General features: G+C 49.4%; 1 protein-coding gene across 1 annotated transcript; it reads left to right on the top strand.

Annotated features, from left to right (window-relative positions):
• Positions 1–219: 219 nt before the first annotated feature.
• Positions 220–26,993, top strand: SLC29A1 (solute carrier family 29 member 1 (Augustine blood group)). The gene is made up of 12 exons (XM_075848280.1): positions 220–302; positions 477–558; positions 10,889–11,118; positions 11,265–11,404; positions 12,669–12,803; positions 13,122–13,219; positions 13,688–13,784; positions 13,860–13,927; positions 14,072–14,180; positions 14,353–14,438; positions 24,927–25,126; positions 26,326–26,993. Exons 1-12 carry the CDS (start codon positions 280–282, stop codon positions 26,435–26,437), a joined length of 1,380 nt encoding a protein of 459 aa, XP_075704395.1. The 5' UTR covers positions 220–279; the 3' UTR covers positions 26,438–26,993.
• The last annotated feature ends 346 nt before the right edge of the window (positions 26,994–27,339 follow it).

Here is a 27,339-nt window from a genome sequence, read left to right on the forward strand (position 1 = left end):
GAGACGTCACTCGTAGTCACTGACTAACACTGAGCGATCAACACAAAGACCAAGCCGATGTCTGGGGTTGACCCGGGGCGCTGAGGAGGCCTCCAGCCTTTCAAGTTAAATTGGGCAAATAATTCTAATCTTAGGGATATGTGATTGGTGGAATTCCCCTTTAAATACTTGTAAGCCCTGGTTAGGGGCGGGGCTGTGACTACCTCCAGTCCTCATATTTACTTTTTTTTTTTTTCTTTGCAGGCTTTCAGTTTTCAGAGAACAACATCCTGACTGACTATGAGTGCGCCCCCTAGGGACCGGTGAGTATTCTCATGTTGGTTGCGGACACGTGAGGACTGGTGGGCAGTCGCACCACATTCGGGATTCCCATTGTATAGACTCAAGATCTCTTCTATGGGTCCTTTTGGTGGAGGGAGAGGGGGTCTTCCTGTGTCTTGAGGTGGCGTTGTTAACCCCTCTCCCCTCCCCCGCAGGTACAATGGCGTCTGGTGGATATTCTTCATGCTTGGACTCGGCACTTTGTTACCGTGGAATTTCTTCATGACTGCGACTATGGTGAGTGAGAAGCTGGAGGATCATTGATTGGGGCCCCAGACAGCTTTAGGGCCACAATGTTTGTTGTTGAGCCCGTAATCCAATTATGGTCAGTCTCTTACCTCATTGTCACCTAATAACCACATCCGAGCGCCAGTGACATCATCATATAGAGGGCGGTGCTTAAAGGTTATCTCCACCTACAGACAGGATCAGTACAGGATAAGTAATGTAATGTATGTACACAGTGACTCCACCAGCAGAATAGCGAGTGCAGCTCTGGAGTATAATACAGGATGTAACTCAGGATCCGTACAGGATATGTAATGTATGTACACAGTGACTCCACCAGCAGAATAGTGAGTACAGCTCTGGAGTATAATACAGGATGTAACTCAGGATCAGTACAGGATAAGTAATGTAATGTATGTACACAGTGACTCCACCAGCAGAATAGTGAGTGCAGCTCTGGAGTATAATACAGGATGTAACTCAGGATCAGTACAGGATAAGTAATGTAATGTATGTACACAGTGACTCCACCAGCAGAATAGTCAGTGCAGCTCTGGAGTGGGTGGAGTAGGAGGTGTGGAGAGAGCTGCTGAGACTACCGTGCAGGCCTTGGATCCAGGGACTTTCCTTATTCTATCTGCCCAGGCCTCATACCATCTGCCTGGGCTTGGAAAGTACCCTGAGGGGGGTTCCATCCTAGGATGGAGCCTCAGACCTCTACCTCCCGGAGCATGCCAGCGGGGGGTAGAGGGTCATCCCAGCTGGCTGGGAATATGCAAACAGTCGCGGGGGTGAGGAGATCATCTCGGGGCAAGGCTGTCCTGGCTCCCCCTGACGCTGGAACCCTGGATAAGGGTATGGAGACGCGGTCCGGCAGGGTGATCGAGGTGTTGTCATCTGGAGAAGGACCAGCGCCGTCCGGACATTTGGATGACGGTCGTGTGGAGGAATGGGGACAGCTGAGGACCGGAGAGACGGTGGAGAACTTCAGCTCCCGTCTGGCTATGCGGTTGGAGGAGTATCGGGACCTCAGGAAGTCGCTGCAACGGCTCCGTGCGGACTTGGCGGTCGCCAGAGGAAGAGCTGCAAAAGCCTCAGGAGGTAAGAGGTCCCGATACCTTTTAAATGTGAAATCCTTGTTGGAGGAAATAAAAGAAGTGGAAGAGAGACGTGAGGAGATTTTGGCAGGCGGAGGGGTGTTTGGTGAAAAATTAAAAAATGAAGAGAGGTTTGCCGAGATGGCAGAACCTATAAAAATAGAAAGTGTGGAGGAAGACAGCAGAGCCCCAGACACAGCAAAGGAAATTGTGGGGGAGAAAATGGAGCATGAGAATGCAAAGTCCAGAGAAGGCTCAGATTCTGAGGCACCCAGGAGCAGTGAGGAGGAGGAGGGTGGACTCACAGCTGGGAGAAATCAGGAGAGTTTTGATACTGACAGTGAGCGGCCTCCAGGATTACTTACACAGATCCGTAACGTGGAGTCGCCGGTATCCTTCCAGGGATTTTGTTTCGGTGCAGAGTTACCCGCAGAGGAGGAAAAGCAAAAGAAAAAAAAATTTAAGAAGAAAAAAAAGACAAAGGAAAAAAAATCTGCTGAAGGTTCATTTAAAATGGTGTATACAGCAAGATCCTTCCTGTGCTCTGAGCCAGATGCAAGTCAGGATCAGGGCGCAGGTCCCGCAAGACCCCCAGCTCAAGCCTCTGCAGTGGGGCTGGAGCGGGAATGCGGGGAGAGTGTTACGGGTCCGGCATTAGAACACGTGGTGGTCAAAATGGCGCCGGACGCCAACCCCTGCAAAGGGGGCGGTACTGGTGGCCTGGTGACGCCAGGGGGTGTGTCCCCGTGTCCGGTTAATGGCGAGCCCGGGAAACTGGTCTCTGATGCGAGTCAGCGGTCTGGAGAACGGGTAAACCAGAAACCGGATGTGGTGTCTGAAAGCCGGAAGTCTGTCGGTGTCAAGCCGTCAGACGTTCCGGACAAGGGCGGTCACAGAGGGGGCTCCGGCTCTGTTGGCCACTCCTCTGTGGGAGGGGGGAGTGGTCCGGCGCCGGAGGCGGCTCCAGTGACATCAGTGGCTCCTTCGTCCGCATCACTGAAAAGTGGTGTAGGCGAGAAGGGGGCTGCTGGCGTCGGGGGCGGCGGTGGCCCCTTTCCCAAAAATGTTCCGCACATAGAAAAGATGGAGGTTAATGAGGCGGAGGGCACAGCGGGGACACCGCTTATAACATCTGGTGGCGTCCCTGCAAAGGTGCCTGATGATGCGGAGACTGAAGCAGTGTCTACCCACACAAAATGTACAGGAAAAATACATAACATAGAACCAGGCCTGGCCAGAAGGATGACTGCAGGGGGACCTGGTGGGTTAAATAAAAAAGTTGCGGCTGTGGATGTGGGAACTGCTGGGGGTATGCAGGTGTCTGTAAATAAAGTTGCTGGAGTGTCTGCTGGTAATGGGGTGTTGAGTGCTGTGTCTGTAGGTGGTGAGGTGGTGGGTGGTGGGGATGGGGTATCAACCAGGGGCAATGGGCCTGGCGCTCCTCTTGCTGTGACATCCGGCAGGTCTTATGCTGGTGTGGCAGCGGGGGGACAGCGGGCCCACCCATCTTCATCCTCAAGGTCCGGGGACGGTAACTTGCAACAACGTCTCTTGGACGCTTTAAGAGAGGGAAAGCAAACCCTAACCATAGGGGGAGTGCAGAAGGACCTGTCTTTCTGGATAGACAGATATGGTCTAAATGCCTTCCGAGAGCAACGAGGAGATCAGTGGTCGCTCCCAACAGCCGGGCAGGCTGTAGCCAGGAGGAATGTGGTCCGTCTCCGGTGGCATGGCAATGATGCGTGCCCTCCCAGAAAGAGGGTGGTGGAGCTGCTGCTGGGGATGGGCTTCAAGGCGAGTGACATCTTTGCCTTGATACATCCTCATGGCTCGGTCGAGTTTGACATCAGCTTTGTTCACCTAGGGGGCCTTGAGGTCTTCTGGGGGAACTACGAGCTGATGAAGGACGAGCCTGGCTGGCGAGACTTTGCTGCACAAGCAATTTCTCGCCAAAGTGGTCCCAAGAGAGTGACCGTTCTTACCCGTAATGAGTCACTCTCTTGTATTGATATCATGACCTGGTTGGGAAGGTACGGAGAGGTAGTAGAGATGCCACGGAAGAACATGGATGAGTTTGGCATCTGGTCAGGGGCCTGGACGTTCATGGTTAAATTAAAGCGTCTGGGACAGACGGTGTCCCACATACCATCGTCTGCTTTCCTGGGAAGAGATCGGATCCTTGTCTTCTACCAGGGGCAGCCGAAGTTGTGTCACCGGTGTGGCGACCCCTCACATTTGAGTGCAGGCTGCAAGGTGCAGAAGTGTGCTCATTGTGGGGGGATTGGTCATCTAGCCGCATCGTGTGACCGTATTCGGTGCAACCTGTGTGGTGACTTAGGTCACCCGTTCAGTCGGTGTCCTCGCTCTGTTGTCAATGCTTGTTCCAAACCTGCGGAGGATGAAAGGAGGGAGGCCTCCGTGGGTGAGGGTGCGGGCAGGGACGATGGGGCACAGGGGCAAGGGAAGAATGCAAAGAAGGGTCCCCCTTCTCGCCAGAGAAGGGCGGAGAAGCGAAGGAAGGAGAGGATTTGGAGGGCGCTCCAGGAAACTGGGACAACCTCTGATTCGGATCTGGATGCCCCCCCTGAATCTGATGCCCCTGGGGAGGCCGAATTGAATGGGGAGATGAGGAGGATCCAAAGGGAGCAGAGGGCTGAGGACTCTCAGTCCTCCCACTATGAAAGTGTGGGAGAGGAAGAGAGGACTCAGCCTACAGCAAAAGGGACACCGGGCAAAACCCAAGGGCCAAATACATCTGGCCCCGCCCTGGCCCAGGAAGGTAAATCCTGTACCCCCCTGGTGCGCTCTACTGATCGATACCATGCTCTCGTGGACATTCCAGCCTCTCATACTAAGAGGGAGGGCATGGTAGGGCACCCTAGAGTCGTTGAGCCTCCCCTGCTGCAGGGGCCGTTGCCCCCAGAGGGGGAGGTTGACCCGGTACTTGGGGATGAAGATGGGAATAGGGTGGTGAATATGGACTCCTCAGTTTGCAAGAAGCGAGGCAAAGAAGGGGGGTCCTCATCAGATAGAGGGGGGGGTGGGAAGAAGAAAGCCGTCTAACTCAAACATCCATGATGGCGGCACCCACTCCGTTGACGCTGGCATCAATTAACGTTGCCAGCATTAAGTCAGATAGGGCGAGATTTGCAGCCTTTGATTTTCTTGGCCGAGTTGAAGCCGACATTTTGTTTTTGCAGGAGACCAGGCTGTCACTTTTGGCAGACGTCGTTAAATCTAGGAGGGAGTGGCGACGCGGGCCCTCCTACTGGTCTCTTGCGGCTGAGCCCTATAGCGGAGTGGCGGTCCTTTTCACCGCACCGGTAACATGCCGACGGATGATTGAGTTAGAAATGGGGAGGTGCTTGATCTTAGATGTCCTCATGAGGGGACAGGAATTAAGACTAATCAATATATACGGACCCCAGAGCAAATGGGACCGTAAAAGTCTCTTCATGAGGATTAAGCCTTTCCTTTTTTCAGGTCGACAAGTTATCTTTGGAGGGGACTTCAATACTGTCATGAGACCCCGAGATAGAGGAGGTTCCGGAGATAAAAAATTGACCTACGATAGTGTAGCATTAAAAAATATAGTTAGCGATGCTCGCCTGGTGGATATCCACATCAGGCATACCCCAGGCCACTCGGGTTTCACCTATCGTAGAGGTAGTTGTAGGTCTAGGATAGACAGGTTTTTTTTGAAGGAGGAAGCCATCTCTTCACCAGTGTCCGTTGTTGAGGTGGAGTTCTCCGATCACTGTATGATTATTTTCTCTTTGAACATTGCAGAGTCCCTCCAGATGGGAAGAGGTATATGGAGGCTGAATTCTACTCTCTTGGAAGAAGCGGGGATAAGACAGGCCTTTGAGGATTTTCTTCAGAGCCAGGTACCTTTGTTGGATCTCAGTGGTACTAAGTCTGAGTGGTGGGAGTTGTTTAAAGTCCGGGTGGCAGGATTTTTCCGCAGGCTCTCGAGCCTCAGGTCCATGAGTAGGTACCGCCTATATCAGGAACTGAGGAGGAAACTCGAACATCTGGTCTCAACCGGGGGTAGTGGGGAGGAGATCTCCGTGGTGAAAGCTTTGCTCAGGAGGTGTCAGTATGATAGGCACACATCTTTAGTTCTTGAGAGGGATTTCGGGAGGTACCGCTCGCCCGACCCCTACAGGAACTGTAAGATGTCAGTGAGTCGTAAGGTTGTGACAGGACTGATTGATAGTACAGGATCTCTGAAGAGATCCAAATCAGGGATCTTGGAGGTCGTCAGATCCTTCTACTCGCACCTCTTGGGGAAGCAAGATCCAAACCGAGACGAGATGTCGGCTTTCCTGGCTGAAACCATCCCTGAGCCAGGGGTAGACCCCTCTCTCGGTGTTTTGATAGATTCGATCAAGGAAGAGGAAGTGGGATTGGCGATTGATGGGCTTGCCCTCAAAAAATCGCCAGGGCCGGATGGCTTAACATCCGAGTTTTATAAGACTTTTAAAGGAACCCTAGTTCCCCTCTTGACTGAGGTGTTTAATGAGTGCCTTTCCTCGGGTACTTTGCCAATGTCAATGAGGAGGTCGGCCTTGATCGTTTTATCGAAGGGTAAAGACTCGACCCGTATTGAGAATTGGCGTCCCATAGCGCTGCTCAATACGGACAGAAAGGTTCTCGCAAAGGTGCTGTTTAATCGGCTGGTGAAGTTTGCATCCCGGCTCCTTTCGCCGGTCCAGCATTGCTCTGTTCCAGGCCGCAGCACATTTAGTGCTGTCCTCAGTGTCAGAGAGGCAGTGGAGCAGGGAAATTCTGGTCGGTGGGAGGGGTACATCCTGTCCTTGGACCAGGCCAAGGCTTTTGACCGGGTGGACCACGAGTACCTCTGGTCGGTCCTTCTGAGGTACGGCCTACCGGGGGGGTTTGTCAATTGGCTACAGACCTTATACACTGGGGCTGAGACTTTTGCGCTGGTGAACGGTTGGGTTGGAACCCCCTTTGAGGTTGGGTCTGGTGTCCGCCAGGGTTGTCCCTTGAGCCCTTTGCTATATGCGTTCGCAATTGATCCTTTTCTTAAAAGGATCGATCGTGGGCCATTGGCGGGAGTCGGGGCCGGCCTGGAGGGGCCGGAGGCCACTCAGAGGGTGGTTGCGTACGCAGACGACGTCTCCATTTTTGTCTCCTCGAGAGGGGAGGCAGAGTGGGTGATGTCGGAAGTGGAGCGTTACTCATTGGCATCTGGGTCCAAGATCAACCGGGATAAGTGCAAAAGTCTCTGGCTGGGAGGAGGAGATCCTGGTTTTGATCTCCCGGACACCCTTCCAGAGCCTCAGGGGTCTGCTAAGATCTTAGGAGTCGAATTTGGCCCGGGTGATTACCCCAAGAAGAACTGGGAGGATAGGCTGAATCTAGTTGCCCAGAAGGTCGACCAATGGAAGGGTTGGTCCTTAACCCTGAGGGAAAGGGTTCACTTGGCCAAGGCCTACCTGGTGCCCATGTTGCTTTACCTGGGCAGTGTGTGCATCTTGCCAGAACCTCTCTGGACTCGGGTCTATAGCCTGTTCTTCCAGCTGTTATGGGGGAACAGGCTCAACCTAATCAAGAGGGAGGTTACTTACCTACCAAGGACACTAGGCGGGTTAGGTATGGTTAACCCGGTGGTGTTCCTAGTGAACACCTTTGTTAAGATCAACCTGGCAAACCTCTGGCAAGAGAGGGCTCCTTGGTGGATATCCTCCTGCAGGGGGTGGTTTCGGCCTTTCTTCCAGGAATGGGAGAGAGGAGGGCAAGTGAAAGACCTGCGTACACCTCACGGACATCTCCCGGCTTATGCCACCCTGGCGCTGAAGATTGTTCGCCGGTGGGGTCTGGAGGTGTGGGAGATCAGGACCATGTCGAGAAAATTTCTTGACAGGAGGGTCCTGATGACCCACTTCCAGAAGCCCCTGGCGCTCAAAGACTGCCCAAGTAGTGACCTCGGGGTGGGATTAAAACTTTTAAATTCAGCGAGGATTCCCCAGAAGTTTTGGGATCTGGCTTGGCGTTGCTTCCATGGGAGACTGTATGTGAGGGACAATCTAAAGTGCAGAAGCTCTGATGATCGGGATTGCCCCCGGGAGGAGTGTGGCGGAGTGCTGGAAAGCATGGAGCATTTCCTGCTTCATTGCCCTTCCAATACAGAGGTATACAAAAGGGTGGGAGCCTCCATTGGTTGGCCAGGCCTAACCAGCCTCTCCTATGCTGGGTGGGCCTATGGAGTGTTCGGAGACCTCGGTGGTAGGGACCATTGCACCTTGTTTCTAGTCAGTATAGTGGTCAGGCACTTTATGTGGAATGCACGATGTCTAGTTTCTACCCAGAAGAAAATCCTCCTAGTGGATGAGGTTGTTAGCAATATCATGGGTGACCTGGTGAAGGTGCATTCTTTGGAGGTTGGCAGATTGGGAGCATCCAAAGCCTCTCGTCTTTGGAGGGGCTTTTCCTTTTGGGTGCCTTAATGTGTCTGCCTTCATGAGGGAGGGGGAGTCGTCACCGGTGCTCAACTGGAGGTGGGGGTCTGCGTTCCGCTGAGGCACCAATAAAAAATATAGCGATAGGACTCGGAATAAGGGAAAGGTGAGGGTCAGCATAGGGTCAGCTTTCAATAGGGTCAAGAAAGGGTTAGTAATAGGGTAAGGAGATAGGGCAAGCGATAGGGAGGGTGCAGCGGTGGACGTGGTACCTTGGCCTCTGGGGGGAGCTGGGGGGGGCTTTCCCTTCTCTCTATCTGGTGATGGGCTAGGTAAGCACTGGAAGATTTTTGTTTTGTTTAGGATTGAAATGGCAGGAAAAAGGTTTACAAGCGACCGAACTTGGTGCTTTCGGGTACGGTGTATTTTGTATATGGTTTGGTATTTGGACAGGTTGGTGACGTGTATTGTATTATAATGTAGAAATGTTGTTAGAATAGGGATAGACTTAAGGGGGTTAATAGATAGGTTGGGAGGGGGTCGGGGGGGTTTGCCTGACCCAGCCCCGGACTATGCGGACATGGGAGGACATGGGGCGGGGGGCTGGGCTGGGGTGTTGGGTGTGGTGGTGGGGGCCAGCATCTGGACTATGCGGACGTGAGAGGACATGAGGCGAGATGCTGGCTGGGGTGGTGGAGTTTAGGTAAGAAGGGTAAGGTTAGGGAAAGTCAGGATGTGTATAGTGTGTTTAAAAAATATATATATATAAAAAAAAAAAAAAATTGGGATTAGTATTATTATATTTTGGATTTTTGGGGTTATTATTATTATTATTTTATTATTATTATGTTGTTGTTTTATTATTATCATCATTATTATGTTGTTTCTTTAGGCCCTTGGGTGACGCGGGTCGGGGGATTTTCTGTTGGTACTTTTGATTACGTTTATATGATGTATATATATTCTAGTTATTGTTTAGTTTCGGATGAAGTGTAGATGTAAGTATATAAGAGTGGGGTGTATGTGGCCGGGTCTGGTATCGTTTTCTCTTCTCATATACAGAGATGTATATAAGAAAATTTGTTTATAAGAATTGGGTTGTGACATTTTGGTTATATGGAATTAGTTATGTATTTGTTTTTCAGTTTATGTTTTGTAAATTTATATAAAATAAAGAGATACAGGATGTAACTCAGGATCAGTACAGGATAAGTAATGTAATGTATGTACACAGTGACTCCACCATCAGAATAGTGAGTGCAGCTCTGGAGTATAATACAGGATGTAACTCAGGATCAGTACAGGATAAGTAATGTAATGTATGTACACAGTGACTCCACCAGCAGAATAGTGAGTGCAGCTCTGGAGTATAATACAGGATGTAACTCAGGATCAGTACAGGATAAGTAATGTAATGTATGTACACAGTGACTCCACCAGCAGAATAGTGAGTGCAGCTCTGGAGTATAATACAGGATATAACTCAGGATCAGTACAGGATAAGTAATGTAATGTATGTACACAGTGACTCCACCAGCAGAATAGTGACTGCAGCTCTGGAGTATAATACAGGATATAACACAGGATCAGTACAGGATAAGTAATGTATGTACACAGTGACTCCACCAGCAGAATAGTGAGTGCAGCTCTGGAGTATTATACAGGATGTAACTCAGGATCAGTACAGGATAAGTAATGTAATGTATACACAGTGACTCCACCAGCAGAATAGTGAGTGCAGCTCTGGAGTATAATACAGGATGTAACTCAGGATCAGTACAGGATAAGTAATGTAATGTATGCACACAGTGACTCCACCAGCAGAATAGTGAGTGCAGCTCTGGAGTATAATACAGGATATAACTCCGGATCAGTACAGGATAAGTAATGTAATGTATGCACACAGTGACTCCACCAGCAGAATAGTGAGTGCAGCTCTGGAGTATAATACAGGATATAACTCAGGATCAGTACAGGATAAGTAATGTAATGTATATACACAGTGACTCCACCAGCAGAATAGTGAGTGCAGCTCTGGTGTATAATACAGGATATAACTCAGGATCAGTACAGGATAAGTAATGTAATGTATGTACACAGTGACTCCACCAGCAGAATAGTGAGTGCAGCTCTGGAGTATAATACAGGATGTAACTCAGGATCAGTACAGGATAAGTAATGTAATGTATGTACACAGTGATTCCACCAGCAGAATAGTGAGTGCAGCTCTGGAGTATAATACAGGATGTAACTCAGGATCAGTACAGGATAAGTAATGTAATGTATGTACACAGTGACTCCACCAACAGAATAGTGAGTGCAGCTCTGGAGTATAATACAGGATATAACTCAGGATCAGTACAGGATAAGTAATGTATGTACACAGTGACTCCACCAGCAGAATAGTGAGTGCAGTTCTGGAGTATAATACAGGATATAACTCAGGATCAGTACAGGATAAGTAATGTAATGTATGTACACAGTGACTCCACCAGCAGAATAGTGAGTGCAGCTCTGGAGTATAATACAGGATATAACTCAGGATCAGTACAGGATAAGTAATGTAATGTATGTACACAGTGACTCCACCAGCAGAATAGTGAGTGCAGCTCTGGAGTATAATACAGGATATAACTCAGGATCAGTACAGGATAAGTAATGTAATGTATGTACACAGTGACTCCACCAGCAGAATAGTGAGTGCAGCTCTGGAGCGCTATGACATGGAGATCTTGGGGGTTATACATAAGGGTTGGGTGGGTTGATGGCAGCGCTCTCCGTCTCCTCGAGTGTTTGTCTTCTTCTTCTCCTCAGTATTTCACTAGCCGCCTGGCTGAGCCGTCGAGTGACAGACAGGCCCCCAGTGACGGCGATGACTCCGCACCCCTCAATGTTTCGTCTGTGTTAGAAGTTCATGACTCGGGACTTAGATCTTTGGAGCCGGCGCGGAATCAGCTGCAGAGCAAGTTTAACAATGTGATGACACTTTGCGCCATGTTGCCCCTCCTCATCTTCACCTGCCTGAACTCCGTCCTGCACAGTCGGTGAGTGAGATTATACAGGTGGCGTATATAATGATCCGGGGGGGGGGGGGGGGGTTATATGGAGCTACGTATAGATATATCGTGTGGGGTCTGCGACGTCTCCTTCCTGATTCTCCTTTTTTTTTTTTTTTTTTCTTTCTGTCCAGAATCTCTCAAAACATTCGCATTGTCGGCAGCCTGGCCGCCATCTTCCTGGTGTTCCTGCTGACCGCCATATTTGTGAAGATCGAGTTTTCCCCGGTCACTTTCTTCACCTTAACAATGATTAAAATCGTTTTCATCAACTGTGAGTAATAATCGCCCCTCCCTCCCTGCGCTGCCTCTCCCTCCCTCCCTCCCTGCGCTGCCTCTCCCTCCCTCCCTGCGCTGCCTCTCCCTCCCTCCCTGCGCTGCCTCTCCCTCCCTCCCTGCGCTGCCTCTCCCTCCCTCCCTGCGCTGCCCTGCCTCTCCCTCCCTGCGCTGCCTCTCCCTCCCTCCCTGCGCTGTCTCTCTCTCCCACTCGTGCTGTCTCTCTCTCGCACTGTCTCTCTCTCTCTCTCGCGCTGTCTCTCTCTCTCTCTCGCGCTGTCTCTCTCTCTCTCGCGCTGTCTCTCTCCCTCTCGCGCTGTCTCTCTCTCTCCCCCTCTCGCGCTGTCTCTCTCCCCCTCTCGCGCTGTCTCTCTCCCCCTCTCGCGCTGTCTCTCTCCCCCTCTCGCGCTGTCTCTCTCCCCCTCTCGCGCTGTCTCTCTCCCCCTCTCGCACTGTCTCTCTCTCCCCCTCTCGCGCTGTCTCTCTCCCTCTCGCGCTGTCTCTCTCTCTCCCCCTCTCGCGCTGTCTCTCTCCCCCTCTCGCGCTGTCTCTCTCCCCCTCTCGCGCTGTCTCTCTCCCCCTCTCGCGCTGTCTCTCTCCCCCTCTCGCGCTGTCTCTCTCCCCCTCTCGCGCTGTCTCTCTCCCCCTCTCGCGCTGTCTCTCTCCCCCTCTCGCGCTGTCTCTCTCCCCCTCTCGCGCTGTCTCTCTCTCCCTCTCGCGCTGTCTCTCTCTCTCTCTCCCTCTCCCGCTGTCTCTCTCTCTCCCCCTCTCGCGCTGTCTCTCTCCCCCTCTCGCGCTGTCTCTCTCTCTCTCCCTCTCGCGCTGTCTCTCTCTCTCTCTCGTGCTGTCTCTCTCTCCCACTCGTGCTGTCTCTCTCTCGCGCTGTCTCTCTCTCCCACTCGTGCTGTCTCTCTCTCGCACTGTCTCTCTCTCTCTCGCACTGTCTCTCTCTCTCTCGCGCTGTCTCTCTCTCTCTCTCGCGCTGTCTCTCTCTCTCTCTCTCGCGCTGTCTCTCTCTCTCTCTCTCTCGCGCTGTCTCTCTCTCCCACTCGTGCTGTCTCTCTCTCTCTCTCTCTCGCACTGTCTCTCTCTCTCTCTCTCTCTCTCTCGCGCTGTCTCTCTCTCTCTCTCTCTCTCTCGCGCTGTCTCTCTCTCTCTCTCTCTCTCTCGCACTGTCTCTCTCTCTCGCTCTCTCTCTCTCTCGCGCTGTCTCTCTCTCTCTCTCTCTCTCTGACGTCGCTCTCGTGTTTTCTGCTCCTCAGCATTTGGCGCTCTCCTCCAGGGCAGTCTCTTTGGATTGGCCGCGCTCTTCCCAGCAAGTTACACGGCTCCGATAATGAGCGGTCAGGGTTTGGCCGGGACATTTGCAGCTTTCGCTATGATTTGCGCTTTGGCCAGTAAGTAACATAAAGACTGTGATAGCCCCTCCCCCATATAATCCGGCTGCCCCTCCCCCATATAATCCGGCTGCCCCTCCCCCATATAATCCGGCTGCCCCTCCCCCATATAATCCGGCTGCCCCTCCCCCATATAATCCGGCTGCCCCTCCCCCTCCCGCGGGTGTTATTGATGATCCGGCTGCCCCTCCCCCTCCCGCGGGTGTTATTGATGATCTGGCTGCCCCTCCCCCTCCCGCGGGTGTTGTTGATGATCCGGATGCCCCTCCCCCTCCCGCGGGTGTTGTATTATAACCTGCCGGTCTCCGTGTTTTGCAGGCGGCTCCGCGCTGGAGGACAGTGCGTTTGGCTATTTCGTCGCCGCCTGTGCGGTCGTCCTCCTCGCCCTCATCTCTTACTTGGCTCTTAATAAACTGGTGAGTCTGGAAATTGGAGGTGGAGGATGAGCCGATCCTGGATCAGGCGAGATCGTTATAATGTCCCGGTGTTAAAAGGAGGAGCTGCAGCTGGTTCAGAGTCTGGGCCTCATTTTCTCTCTCCTGTCGTTACAATGTATCAGTCTGTGGGGTGCAGTAAACTCTTCTGTGGGTGATGATGCTTTACACTGCAGGATCTCTCCCTCAGTGTGTAACAAGAATATGAGCAGCTCCGTGTTATAAATACGTGGTCCGTGCAGCCCCCTCCCCCGTACTGCCGCTGCTCCCCTGTACTATCTCCAACGAGGCCAGGACCAGTTCTCAGCTTCTCTGAATATTTCCATTCACTGGCAGCAAGCAGAGATCAGGGAGTCTGTTAGAAAGCTGCCGATCTCTTCAGCTTGATTTGCAGCAGCGGGTGCGGGGGAGGGGTCGCCCGCTCCGATATTCATGTCGCGTTCATTGCAGGAATTTTACCAGTTTTACACCGTGGAGAATCTGAAAGACGAAGCGGCGAAGAACGTCCCGGACCACGTGGAGCTGCGGAAAGACCTGCTGCAGAAGGGTGAGCGGGGGCGGGGGAGGTTCTGCCGTCATACAGGGGAGGGGTCGGCCTGTATATAATTCCTGCCCCCCCCAGGTGACCGCGTTGAGGAGTCCGGAGTCCGGACGACCGAGAAACCATCAATCATCCACATCCTGAAGAAGGTAATTGCTGCTGGCCACGCCCCTTCCCGCAAGCCCCTCCCCACTGCTCGCCCGGCGGCCGCCTATTCTACATCCGGCCTAAAATACTGAAAAACGCCTCAAAATACGAAAAACGTGAAACCCTCCGGTGATTGTCGCCTCCAGATCTGGGTGCTGGCGCTGTCCGTCTGCCTCGTCTTCACCGTCACCATTGGGATATTCCCGTCTGTCACCGCCGATGTCAAGTCAACCGTGGCCGGCGACTCCCAGTGGGGTAAGTAACAAAGTTACCCCACAACTCCACCTCCCGGGAGAACAGACGGGCTGCGCTACTGCAATCTGTTATCACCTCCAGCGCAGTCTGTGGTAGTGACGACCCCCGACATTGCCCCGGGACCCTCGCTCCGCCCTCCGCATCACTGTGTGCCGTCCTCTCTCCTCTACAGCAAAGTATTTCATCCCAGTGTCGTGTTTTCTGCTTTTCAACCTGTTGGACTGGGCCGGACGCAGCGTCACCTCCCTGGTCATGTGGGTGAGTATGAAGGAGGCGCAATAGTCTGCAGAGAGGTCAGTGGTGTAATAATCTGCAGGATATATCACTATGTACCTGTCGGGAGGTGGAGGAGCAATGTTCTGCAGATCTGTAGAGAGGTCAGTGGTGTAATAATCTGCAGGATATATCACTATGTATCTGTCAGGAGGTAGAGGTGCAATGTTCTGCAGATGTAGAGAGGTCAGTGGTGTAATAATCTGCAGGATATATCACTATGTATCTGTCAGGAGGTAGAGGAGCAATGTTCTGCAGATCTGTAGAGAGGTCAGTGGTGTAATAATCTGCAGGATATATCACTATGTATCTGTCAGGAGGTGGAGGAGCAATGTTCTGCAGATCTGTAGAGAGGTCAGTGGTGTAATAATCTGCAGGATATATCACTATGTATCTGTCAGGAGGTAGAGGAGCAATGTTCTGCAGATCTGTAGAGAGGTCAGTGGTGTAATAATCTGCAGGATATATCACTATGTATCAGGAGGTGGAGGAGCGATGTTCTGCAGATCTGTAGAGAGGTCAGTGGTGTAATAATCTGCAGGATATATCACTATGTATCTGTCAGGAGGTAGAGGTGCAATGTTCTGCAGATGTAGAGAGGTCAGTGGTGTAATAATCTGTAGTATATATCACTATGTATCTGTCAGGAGGTAGAGGAGCAATGTTCTGCAGATCTGTAGAGGGGTCAGTGGTGTAATAATCTGCAGGATATATCACTATGTATCTGTCAGGAGGTGGAGGAGCAATGTTCTGCAGATCTGTAGAGTGGTCAGTGGTGTAATAATCTGCAGGATATATCACTATGTATCTGTCAGGAGGTAGAGGAGCAATGTTCTGCAGATCTGTAGAGAGGTCAGTGGTGTAATAATCTGCAGGATATATCACTATGTATCTGTCAGGAGGTGGAGGAGCGATGTTCTGCAGATCTCTAGAGAGGTCAGTGGTGTAATAATCTGCAGGATATATCACTATGTATCTGTCAGGAGGTAGAGGAGCGATGTTCTGCAGATCTGTAGAGAGGTCAGTGGTGTAATAATCTGCAGGATATATCACTATGTATCTGTCAGGAGGTAGAGGAGCAATGTTCTGCAGATCTGTAGAGAGGTCAGTGGTGTAATAATCTGCAGGATATATCACTATGTATCTGTCAGGAGGTAGAGGAGCAATGTTCTGCAGATCTGTAGAGAGGTCAGTGGTGTAATAATCTGCAGGATATATCACTATGTATCTGTCAGGAGGTAGAGGAGCAATGTTCTGCAGATCTGTAGAGAGGTCAGTGGTGTAATAATCTGCAGGATATATCACTATGTATCTGTCAGGAGGTAGAGGAGCAATGTTCTGCAGATCTGTAGAGAGGTCAGTGGTGTAATAATCTGCAGGATATATCACTATGTATCTGTCAGGAGGTAGAGGAGCGATGTTCTGCAGATATGTAGAGAGGTCAGTGGTGTAATAATCTGCAGGATATATCACTATGTATCTGTCAGGAGGTGGAGGAGCGATGTTCTGCAGATCTGTAGAGAGGTCAGTGGTGTAATAATCTGCAGGATATATCACTATGTATCTGTCAGGAGGTGGAGGAGCGATGTTCTGCAGAGAGGTCAGTGGTGTAATAATCTGCAGGATATATCACTATGTATCTGTCAGGAGGTAGAGGAGCGATGTTCTGCAGATCTCTAGAGAGGTCAGTGGTGTAATAATCTGCAGGATATATCACTATGTATCTGTCAGGAGGTAGAGGAGCAATGTTCTGCAGATCTGTAGAGAGGACAGTGGTGTAATAATCTGCAGGATATATCACTATGTGTCTGTCAGGAGGTGGAGGAGCAATGTTCTGCAGATCTGTAGAGAGGTCAGTGGTGTAATAATCTGCAGGATATATCACTATGTATCTGTCAGGAGGTGGAGGAGCAATGTTCTGCAGATCACTAGAGAGGTCAGTGGTGTAATAATCTGCAGGATATATCACTATGTATCTGTCAGGAGGTAGAGGAGCGATGTTCTGCAGATCTGTAGAGAGGTCAGTGGTGTAATAATCTGCAGGATATATCACTATGTACCTGTCAGGAGGTAGAGGAGCGATGTTCTGCAGATCTGTAGAGAGGTCAGTGGTGTAATAATCTGCAGAATATATCACTATGTATCTGTCAGGAGGTAGAGGAGCAATGTTCTGCAGATCTGTAGAGGTCAGTGGTGTAATAATCTGCAGGATATATCACTATGTATCTGTCAGGAGGTAGAGGAGCAATGTTCTGCAGATCTGTAGAGAGGTCAGTGGTGTAATAATCTGCAGGATATATCACTATGTATCTGTCAGGAGGTAGAGGAGCGATGTTCTGCAGATCTGTAGAGAGGTCAGTGGTGTAATAATCTGCAGGATATATCACTATGTGTCTGTCAGGAGGTAGAGGAGCAATGTTCTGCAGATCTGTAGAGAGGACAGTGGTGTAATAATCTGCAGGATATATCACTATGTATCTGTCAGGAGATAGAGGAGCAATGTTCTGCAGATCTGTAGAGAGGACAGTGGTGTAATAGTCTGCAGGATATATCACTATGTATCTGTCAGGAGGTAGAGGAGCAATGTTCTGCAGATCTGTAGAGAGGTCAGTGGTGTAATAATCTGCAGGATATATCACTATGTATCTGTCAGGAGGTAGAGGAGCGATGTTCTGCAGATCTGTAGAGAGGTCAGTGGTGTAATAATCTGCAGGATATATCACTATGTATCTGTCAGGAGGTAGAGGAGCGATGTTCTGCAGATCTGTAGAGAGGTCAGTGGTGTAATAATCTGCAGGATATATTACTATGTATCTGTCAGGAGGTGGAGGAGCAATGTTCTGCAGATCTGTAGAGAGGTCAGTGGTGTAATAATCTGCAGGATATATCACTATGTATCTGTCAGGAGGTAGAGGAGCAATGTTCTGCAGATCTGTAGAGAGGTCAGTGGTGTAATAATCTGCAGGATATATCACTATGTATCTGTCAGGAGGTAGAGGAGCAATGTTCTGCAGATCTGTAGAGAGGTCAGTGGTGTAATAATCTGCAGGATATATCACTATGTATCTGTCAGGAGGTGGAGGAGCGATGTTCTGCAGATCTGTAGAGAGGTCAGTGGTGTAATAATCTGCAGGATATATCACTATGTATCTGTCAGGAGGTGGAGGAGCGATGTTCTGCAGATCTGTAGAGAGGACAGTGGTGTAATAATCTGCAGGATATATCACTATGTATCTGTCATGAGGTAGAGGAGCAATGTTCTGCAGATCTGTAGAGAGGTCAGTGGTGTAATAATCTGCAGGATATATCACTATGTATCTGTCAGGAGGTAGAGGAGCAATGTTCTGCAGATCTGTAGAGAGGTCAGTGGTGTAATAATCTGCAGGATATATCACTATGTATCTGTCAGGAGGTAGAGGGGCGATGTTCTGCAGATCTGTAGAGAGGTCAGTGGTGTAATAATCTGCAGGATATATCACTATGTATCTGTCAGGAGGTAGAGGGGCGATGTTCTGCAGATCTGTAGAGAGGTCAGTGGTGTAATAATCTGCAGGATATATCACTATGTATCTGTCAGGAGGTAGAGGAGCAATGTTCTGCAGATCTGTAGAGGTCAGTGGTGTAATAATCTGCAGGATATATCACTATGTATCTGTCAGGAGGTAGAGGAGCAATGTTCTGCAGATCTGTAGAGAGGACAGTGGTGTAATAATCTGCAGGATATATCACTATGTATCTGTCAGGAGGTAGAGGAGCGATGTTCTGCAGATCTGTAGAGAGGTCAGTGGTGTAATAATCTGCAGGATATATCACTATGGATCTGTCAGGAGGTAGAGGAGCGATGTTCTGCAGATCTGTAGAGAGGTCAGTGGTGTAATAATCTGCAGGATCTATCACTATGTATCTGTCAGGAGGTAGAGGAGCAATGTTCTGCAGATCTGTAGAGGGGTCAGTGGTGTAATAATCTGCAGGATATATCACTATGTATCTGTCAGGAGGAGGAGCAATGTTCTGCAGATCTGTAGAGAGGTCAGTGGTGTAATAATCTGCAGGATATATCACTATGTATCTGTCAGGAGGTAGAGGAGCAATGTTCTGCAGATCTGTAGAGAGGTCAGTGGTGTAATAATCTGCAGGATATATCACTATGTATCTGTCAGGAGGTAGAGGAGCAATGTTCTGCAGATCTGTAGAGGTCAGTGGTGTAATAATCTGCAGGATATATCACTATGTATCTGTCAGGAGGTAGAGGAGCAATGTTCTGCAGATCTGTAGAGAGGTCAGTGGTGTAATAATCTGCAGGATATATCACTATGTATCTGTCAGGAGGTAGAGGAGCAATGTTCTGCAGATCTGTAGAGAGGTCAGTGGTGTAATAATCTGCAGGATATATCACTATGTATCTGTCAGGAGGTAGAGGAGCAATGTTCTGCAGATCTGTAGAGAGGTCAGTGGTGTAATAATCTGCAGGATATATCACTATGTATCTGTCAGGAGGTAGAGGAGCGATGTTCTGCAGATCTGTAGAGAGGTCAGTGGTGTAATAATCTGCAGGATATATCACTATGTATCTGTCAGGAGGTAGAGGAGCAATGTTCTGCAGATCTGTAGAGAGGTCAGTGGTGTAATAATCTGCAGGATATATCACTATGTATGTCAGGAGGTAGAGGAGCAATGTTCTGCAGATCTGTAGAGAGGTCAGTGGTGTAATAATCTGCAGGATATATCACTATGTATCTGTCAGGAGGTGGAGGAGCAATGTTCTGCAGATCTCTAGAGAGGTCAGTGGTGTAATAATCTGCAGGATATATCACTATGTATCTGTCAGGAGGTAGAGGAGCGATGTTCTGCAGATCTGTAGAGGGGTCAGTGGTGTAATAATCTGCAGGATATATCACTTATGTATCTGTCAGGAGGTAGAGGAGCGATGTTCTGCAGATCTGTAGAGAGGTCAGTGGTGTAATAATCTGCAGGATATATCACTATGTATCTGTCAGGAGGTAGAGGAGCAATGTTCTGCAGATCTGTAGAGAGGTCAGTGGTGTAATAATCTGCAGGATATATCACTATGTATCTGTCAGGAGGTGGAGGAGCGATGTTCTGCAGATCTGTAGAGAGGTCAGTGGTGTAATAATCTGCAGGATATATCACTATGTATCTGTCAGGAGGTAGAGGAGCGATGTTCTGCAGATCTGTAGAGAGGTCAGTGGTGTAATAATCTGCAGGATATATCACTATGTATCTGTCAGGAGGTAGAGGAGCAATGTTCTGCAGATCTGTAGAGCGCTCAGTGGTGTAATAATCTGCAGGATATATCACTATGTATCTGTCAGGAGGTAGAGGAGCAATGTTCTGCAGATCTGTAGAGAGGTCAGAGGTGTAATAATCTGCAGGATATATCACTATGTATGTCAGGAGGTAGAGGAGCGATGTTCTGCAGATCTGTAGAGAGGTCAGTGGTGTAATAGTCTGCAGGATATATCACTATGTATCTGTCAGGAGGTGGAGGAGCAATGTTCTGCAGATCTGTAGAGAGGTCAGTGGTGTAATAATCTGCAGGATATATCACTATGTATCTGTCATGAGGTAGAGGAGCAATGCTCTGCAGATCTGTAGAGAGGTCAGTGGTGTAATAATCTGCAGGATATATCACTATGTATCTGTCAGGAGGTAGAGGAGCAATGTTCTGCAGATCTGTAGAGAGGTCAGTGGTGTAATAATCTGCAGGATATATAACTATGTATCTGTCAGGAGGTAGAGGAGCGATGTTCTGCAGATCTGTAGAGAGGTCAGTGGTGTAATAATCTGCAGGATATATCACTATGTATCTGTCAGGAGGTAGAGGAGCGATGTTCTGCAGATCTGTAGGGAGGTCAGTGGTGTAATAATCTGCAGAATGTATCTAGCAGGAGGTAGAGGAGCAATGTTCTGCAGATCTGTAGAGAGGTCAGTGGTGTAATAATCTGCAGGATATATCACTATGTATCTGTCAGGAGGTGGAGGAGCAATGTTCTGCAGATCTGTAGAGAGGTCAGTGGTGTAATAATCTGCAGGATATATCACTATGTATCTGTCAGGAGGTAGAGGAGCGATGTTCTGCAGATCTGTAGAGAGGTCAGTGGTGTAATAATCTGCAGAATATATCACTATGTATCTGTCAGGAGGTAGAGGAGCAATGTTCTGCAGATCTGTAGAGGGGTCAGTGGTGTAATAATCTGCAGGATATATCACTATGTATCTGTCAGGAGGTGGAGGAGCAATGTTCTGCAGATCTGTAGAGAGGTCAGTGGTGTAATAGTCTGCAGGATATATGACTATGTACCTGTCAGGAGGTGGAGGAGCAATGTTCTGCAGATCTGTAGAGAGGTCAGGGGGTGTAATAATCTGCAGGATATATGACTATGTACCTGTCAGGAGGTAGAGGAGCAATGTTCTGCAGATCTGTAGAGGACGGTGGTGTAATAATCTGCAGGATATATCACTATGTATCTGTCAGGAGGTAGAGGAGCAATGTTCTGCAGATCTGTAGAGGGGTCAGTGGTGTAATAATCTGCAGGATATATCACTATGTATCTGTCAGGAGGTAGAGGAGCAATGTTCTGCAGATCTGTAGAGGGGTCAGTGGTGTAATAATCTGCAGGATATATCACTATGTATCTGTCAGGAGGTAGAGGAGCAATGTTCTGCAGATCTGTAGAGAGGTCAGTGGTGTAATAATCTGCAGGATATATCACTATGTATCTGTCAGGAGGTGGAGGAGCGATGTTCTGCAGATCTGTAGAGAGGTCAGTGGTGTAATAATCTGCAGGATATATCACTATGTATCTGTCAGGAGGTAGAGGGGCAATGTTCTGCAGATCTGTAGAGGTCAGTGGTGTAATAATCTGCAGGATATATCACTATGTATCTGTCAGGAGGTAGAGGAGCAATGTTCTGCAGATCTGTAGAGAGGTCAGTGGTGTAATAATCTGCAGGATATATCACTATGTATCTGTCAGGAGGTAGAGGAGCAATGTTCTGCAGATCTGTAGAGGTCAGTGGTGTAATAATCTGCAGGATATATCACTATGTATCTGTCAGGAGGTAGAGGAGCAATGTTCTGCAGATCTGTAGAGAGGTCAGTGGTGTAATAATCTGCAGGATATATCACTATGTATCTGTCAGGAGGTAGAGGAGCAATGTTCTGCAGATCTGTAGAGAGGTCAGTGGTGTAATAATCTGCAGGATATATCACTATGTATCTGTCAGGAGGTAGAGGAGCAATGTTCTGCAGAACTGTAGAGAGGTCAGTGGTGTAATAATCTGCAGGATATATCACTATGTATCTGTCAGGAGGTAGAGGAGCAATGTTCTGCAGATCTGTAGAGAGGTCAGTGGTGTAATAATCTGCAGGATATATCACTATGTATCTGTCAGGAGGTAGAGGAGCGATGTTCTGCAGATCTGTAGAGAGGTCAGTGGTGTAATAATCTGCAGGATATATCACTATGTATGTCAGGAGGTAGAGGAGCGATGTTCTGCAGATCTGTAGAGAGGTCAGTGGTGTAATAATCTGCAGGATATATCACTATGTATCTGTCAGGAGGTAGAGGAGCAATGCTCTGCAGATCAGTAGAGAGGTCAGTGGTGTAATAATCTGCAGGATATGTCACTATGTATCTGTCAGGAGGTAGAGGAGCAATGTTCTGCAGATCTGTAGAGAGGTCAGTGGTGTAATAATCTGCAGGATATATCACTATGTATCTGTCAGGAGGTAGAGGAGCAATGTTCTGCAGATCTGTAGAGAGGTCAGTGGTGTAATAATCTGCAGGATATATCACTATGTATGTCAGGAGGTAGAGGAGCAATGTTCTGCAGATCTGTAGAGAGGTCAGTGGTGTAATAATCTGCAGGATATATCACTATGTATCTGTCAGGAGGTGGAGGAGCAATGTTCTGCAGATCTCTAGAGAGGTCAGTGGTGTAATAATCTGCAGGATATATCACTATGTATCTGTCAGGAGGTAGAGGAGCGATGTTCTGCAGATCTGTAGAGGGGTCAGTGGTGTAATAATCTGCAGGATATATCACTTATGTATCTGTCAGGAGGTAGAGGAGCGATGTTCTGCAGATCTGTAGAGAGGTCAGTGGTGTAATAATCTGCAGGATATATCACTATGTATGTCAGGAGGTAGAGGAGCAATGTTCTGCAGATCTGTAGAGAGGTCAGTGGTGTAATAATCTGCAGGATATATCACTATGTATCTGTCAGGAGGTGGAGGAGCGATGTTCTGCAGATCTGTAGAGAGGTCAGTGGTGTAATAATCTGCAGGATATATCACTATGTATCTGTCAGGAGGTAGAGGAGCGATGTTCTGCAGATCTGTAGAGAGGTCAGTGGTGTAATAATCTGCAGGATATATCACTATGTATCTGTCAGGAGGTAGAGGAGCAATGTTCTGCAGATCTGTAGAGCGCTCAGTGGTGTAATAATCTGCAGGATATATCACTATGTATCTGTCAGGAGGTAGAGGAGCAATGTTCTGCAGATCTGTAGAGAGGTCAGAGGTGTAATAATCTGCAGGATATATCACTATGTATGTCAGGAGGTAGAGGAGCGATGTTCTGCAGATCTGTAGAGAGGTCAGTGGTGTAATAGTCTGCAGGATATATCACTATGTATCTGTCAGGAGGTGGAGGAGCAATGTTCTGCAGATCTGTAGAGAGGTCAGTGGTGTAATAATCTGCAGGATATATCACTATGTATCTGTCATGAGGTAGAGGAGCAATGCTCTGCAGATCTGTAGAGAGGTCAGTGGTGTAATAATCTGCAGGATATATCACTATGTATCTGTCAGGAGGTAGAGGAGCAATGTTCTGCAGATCTGTAGAGAGGTCAGTGGTGTAATAATCTGCAGGATATATAACTATGTATCTGTCAGGAGGTAGAGGAGCGATGTTCTGCAGATCTGTAGAGGTCAGTGGTGTAATAATATGCAGGATATATCACTATGTATCTGTCAGGAGGTAGAGGAGCGATGTTCTGCAGATCTGTAGGGAGGTCAGTGGTGTAATAATCTGCAGAATGTATCTAGCAGGAGGTAGAGGAGCAATGTTCTGCAGATCTGTAGAGAGGTCAGTGGTGTAATAATCTGCAGGATATATCACTATGTATCTGTCAGGAGGTGGAGGAGCAATGTTCTGCAGATCTGTAGAGAGGTCAGTGGTGTAATAATCTGCAGGATATATCACTATGTATCTGTCAGGAGGTAGAGGAGCGATGTTCTGCAGATCTGTAGAGAGGTCAGTGGTGTAATAATCTGCAGGATATATCACTATGTGTCTGTCAGGAGGTAGAGGAGCGATGTTCTGCAGATCTGTAGAGAGGACAGTGGTGTAATAATCTGCAGGATATATCACTATGTGTCTGTCAGGAGGTAGAGGAGCGATGTTCTGCAGATCTGTAGAGAGGTCAGTGGTGTAATAATCTGCAGGATATATCACTATGTGTCTGTCAGGAGGTAGAGGAGCGATGTTCTGCAGATCTGTAGGGAGGTCAGTGGTGTAATAATCTGCAGGATATATCACTATGTATCTGTCAGGAGGTAGAGGAGCAATGTTCTGCAGATCTGTAGAGGTCAGTGGTGTAATAATCTGCAGGATATATCACTATGTATCTGTCAGGAGGTGGAGGAGCGATGTTCTGCAGATCTGTAGAGAGGTCAGTGGTGTAATAATCTGCAGGATATATCACTATGTATCTGTCAGGAGGTAGAGGAGCGATGTTCTGCAGATCTGTAGAGAGGTCAGTGGTGTAATAATCTGCAGGATATATCACTATGTATCTGTCAGGAGGTAGAGGAGCAATGTTCTGCAGATCTGTAGAGCGCTCAGTGGTGTAATAATCTGCAGGATATATCACTATGTATCTGTCAGGAGGTAGAGGAGCAATGTTCTGCAGATCTGTAGAGAGGTCAGTGGTGTAATAATCTGCAGGATATATCACTATGTATCTGTCAGGAGGTAGAGGAGCAATGTTCTGCAGATCTGTAGAGAGGTCAGTGGTGTAATAATCTGCAGGATATATCACTATGTATCTGTCAGGAGGTAGAGGAGCGATGTTCTGCAGATCTGTAGAGAGGTCAGTGGTGTAATAATCTGCAGGATATATCACTATGTATCTGTCAGGAGGTAGAGGAGCAATGTTCTGCAGATCTGTAGAGAGGTCAGTGGTGTAATAATCTGCAGGATATCACTATGTATCAGGAGGTAGAGGAGCGATGTTCTGCTGATGACTGATGATATTGTGGGTGCTGCTGCCCTCTAGTGGATAAGACTGTATGTTCTGTATGGGAGGCTGCTGCCCTCTGCTGGTGAATGTGTGAAGTTTCCATGTTCTGGTAGGTGCAGGTTACTGGGGTTCACATATATGATGAGTGGTTTACACTTGGATGTAATTGTAACGTCACCTCTGCTGTGTTGTGTCTTCTGCAGCCTGGGAAGGACAGTAAACTTCTGCCCATCCTGGTGGCAGCTCGTCTGGTGTTCCTGCCGCTCTTCATGCTGTGTAATGTGATGCCACGCAACTACCTGCCCGTCTACCTGGCGCATGACGCCTGGTACATCTGTATCATGGTGCTGTTCGCCCTCTCTAACGGCTACCTGGCCAGTCTCTGTATGTGCTTCGGGCCTAAGTGAGTACCTGTCCCCCTCCCCCACATTCTCATCATCTGGGGCCGCTCCACTGTCAGGTTCTCCCCGGTCGTCTCATGGAATGCGGAGGATACAGGGGGGGGGGTCAGTGCGATGGTGGGGGATGGAGGGTCTCGCGGTGGGGGGGGTGGAGGGTCTCGCGGTGGGGGGATCGGGTCTCTCCATGATTAGGAGAGGGTGGTTGGGGGAGGGGGTCACTTTCGCTCCTAGTGTAAGGGCGTGTGATCAGTGGGGGGGGGGGGGGATGGAGGGTCTCGCGGTGGGGGGATCGGGTCTCTCCATGATTAGGAGAGGGTGGTTGGGGGAGGGGTCACTTTCGCTCCTAGTGTAAGGGCGTGTGATCAGTGGGGGGGGGGGGGGGGGATGGAGGGTCTCGCGGTGGGGGGGATCGGGTCTCTCCATGATTAGGAGAGGGTGGTTGGGGGAGGGGTCACTTTCGCTCCTAGTGTGATCCGTGGGGGGGGGGATGGAGGGTCTCGCGGTGGGGGGATCGGGTCTCTCCATGATTAGGAGAGGGTGGTTGGGGGAGGGGTCACTTTCGCTCCTAGTGTAAGGGCGTGTGATCCGTGGGGGGGGGGGGATGGAGGGTCTCGCGGTGGGGGGGGTGGAGGGTCTTGCGGTGGGGGATCGGGTCTCTTCATGATTAGGAGAGGGTGGTTGGGGGAGGGGTCACTTTCGCTCCTAGTATAAGGGCGTGTGATCTGTAGTGGTCCGGACTGCGCTCGGTGTCGGTGGGTGCACGAGTTGGAGTCCATTCTTGTAGATCGGTATAAGGAGGACTCGGCGCGCCGGTTTGGAGCGAGATATTTTTATTTTGCCAGCGGATGCGCGTGCGACTTTTCGGTGTTGATCGACCCTCACCAGGCGCCTCAGTCATTTCTGGGAATACAATGGCGCAAGTAGGAGAGTCGCCGGCCGCATAGAAAGCGCTTCCCAGAAACAACGAAACAGCCTGATGAAGGTCGATCAACACCGAAACGTCGCACGCGCAGCCGCTGGCAAAATACAAATATCTCGCTCCAAACCGGCACCCCAAGTCTTCCTTATACCGATGTAAGGGGTGGGGGTGGGGGGGGGGGGGTCCCCTCACAGATCGGGGTAGTCCGCCCCCCCCCGGCGCACTTGTTGGGACTTGTCATCCGTTTTGCGGTTCTCTGACGTTCTTCGCTCGTCCCCGCAGGCAGGTGAATGTACATGATGCTGAAACCGCCGGCGCTATAATGGCGTTCTTCCTGTCGCTGGGTCTGGCGCTTGGAGCTGGATTGTCGTTCCTGTTGAGGATTCTGGTCTGACGGCCTCGACCCCCTCCCCAGACTCCAGTGCTACTCCCGTGAATTCAGCGCACGGTCCGTGCCGTGTGAAGTCGCGCCTTATATTACGTATGACCGTTTCTCACCGCCTTGCCGGGGCTGTACCACCCGAGAGCGCCCCCTGCCCCGCGACTAAAGGAGCGCAGGCTACACTGCCCCCGGGGCGCTGGACATTACGCTAGTCTTACTGGAGGGGGTGAAGACTTTCTTACCTTCACAAAGTGCCCGGACCTGTGACTCCACCGGTGCGTCACCCCCCCCCCCCCCGTTTTCCTCAGTGCCGGGAGATTTTTATGTTGTTTGTCGTGCTGCGCGCCCTGTAAGCCGCGCTCTTATTATTTTGTGTATTGTATAAATAGTTCAGTGACCCCTCCCCCAAGGAGCAAACGGAGTGTTTACAGGGGGGGGGGGGGGGCGCACCATCTATCCGAGAATATTTACCAGGTTTGTATTTTATAGTAAAATATTTGTCTTTTTACATTTTATGTTTCCATCTGAAAGAACTTGTTTTTTTTAATAAATTAACCCCTTGACGACATCCAACGTACAATTCATTCCCCGGCTCTGAAGAGGAGTCTCCGATATTCACAACGGGCACGGCCGCAACCAGAAATAACTCCGATCCAACGTTCCCTCGAATCCTGCAGCTCCTGAGCGGGACAGTCAGGGACCAGGACCAGTCTCCATCAATGGGGGGCGACCTGAGGACCAAAAGTAACACCCCCAGAAAACGCTGATATATCGATTACATAAGAGAAGCAGAAAACTGATTTATAAATTTGTTTTAATTACTTTTTTTACAAAATATAATATTACAAGTCCAGCAGAAAAACAGACGACACCAATTATAGGAATCAATGAAAGAATTACACCACTGCCCCTGT

Source organism: Rhinoderma darwinii, unplaced genomic scaffold (genome assembly GCF_050947455.1).
Source record: "Rhinoderma darwinii isolate aRhiDar2 unplaced genomic scaffold, aRhiDar2.hap1 Scaffold_3325, whole genome shotgun sequence".
Lineage (NCBI taxonomy): Eukaryota > Metazoa > Chordata > Amphibia > Anura > Rhinodermatidae > Rhinoderma > Rhinoderma darwinii.

Bases quoted from the DNA above. Each gene is read 5' to 3' on its own strand.
- SLC29A1 (XM_075848280.1), top strand. From the start codon at position 280: ATGAGTGCGCCCCCTAGGGACCG. The intron at 13,220-13,687 runs GTGAGTCTGGAA...CGTTCATTGCAG, and splicing joins ACTTGGCTCTTAATAAACTG to GAATTTTACCAGTTTTACAC. The intron at 25,127-26,325 runs GTGAGTACCTGT...TCGTCCCCGCAG, and splicing joins TGTATGTGCTTCGGGCCTAA to GCAGGTGAATGTACATGATG.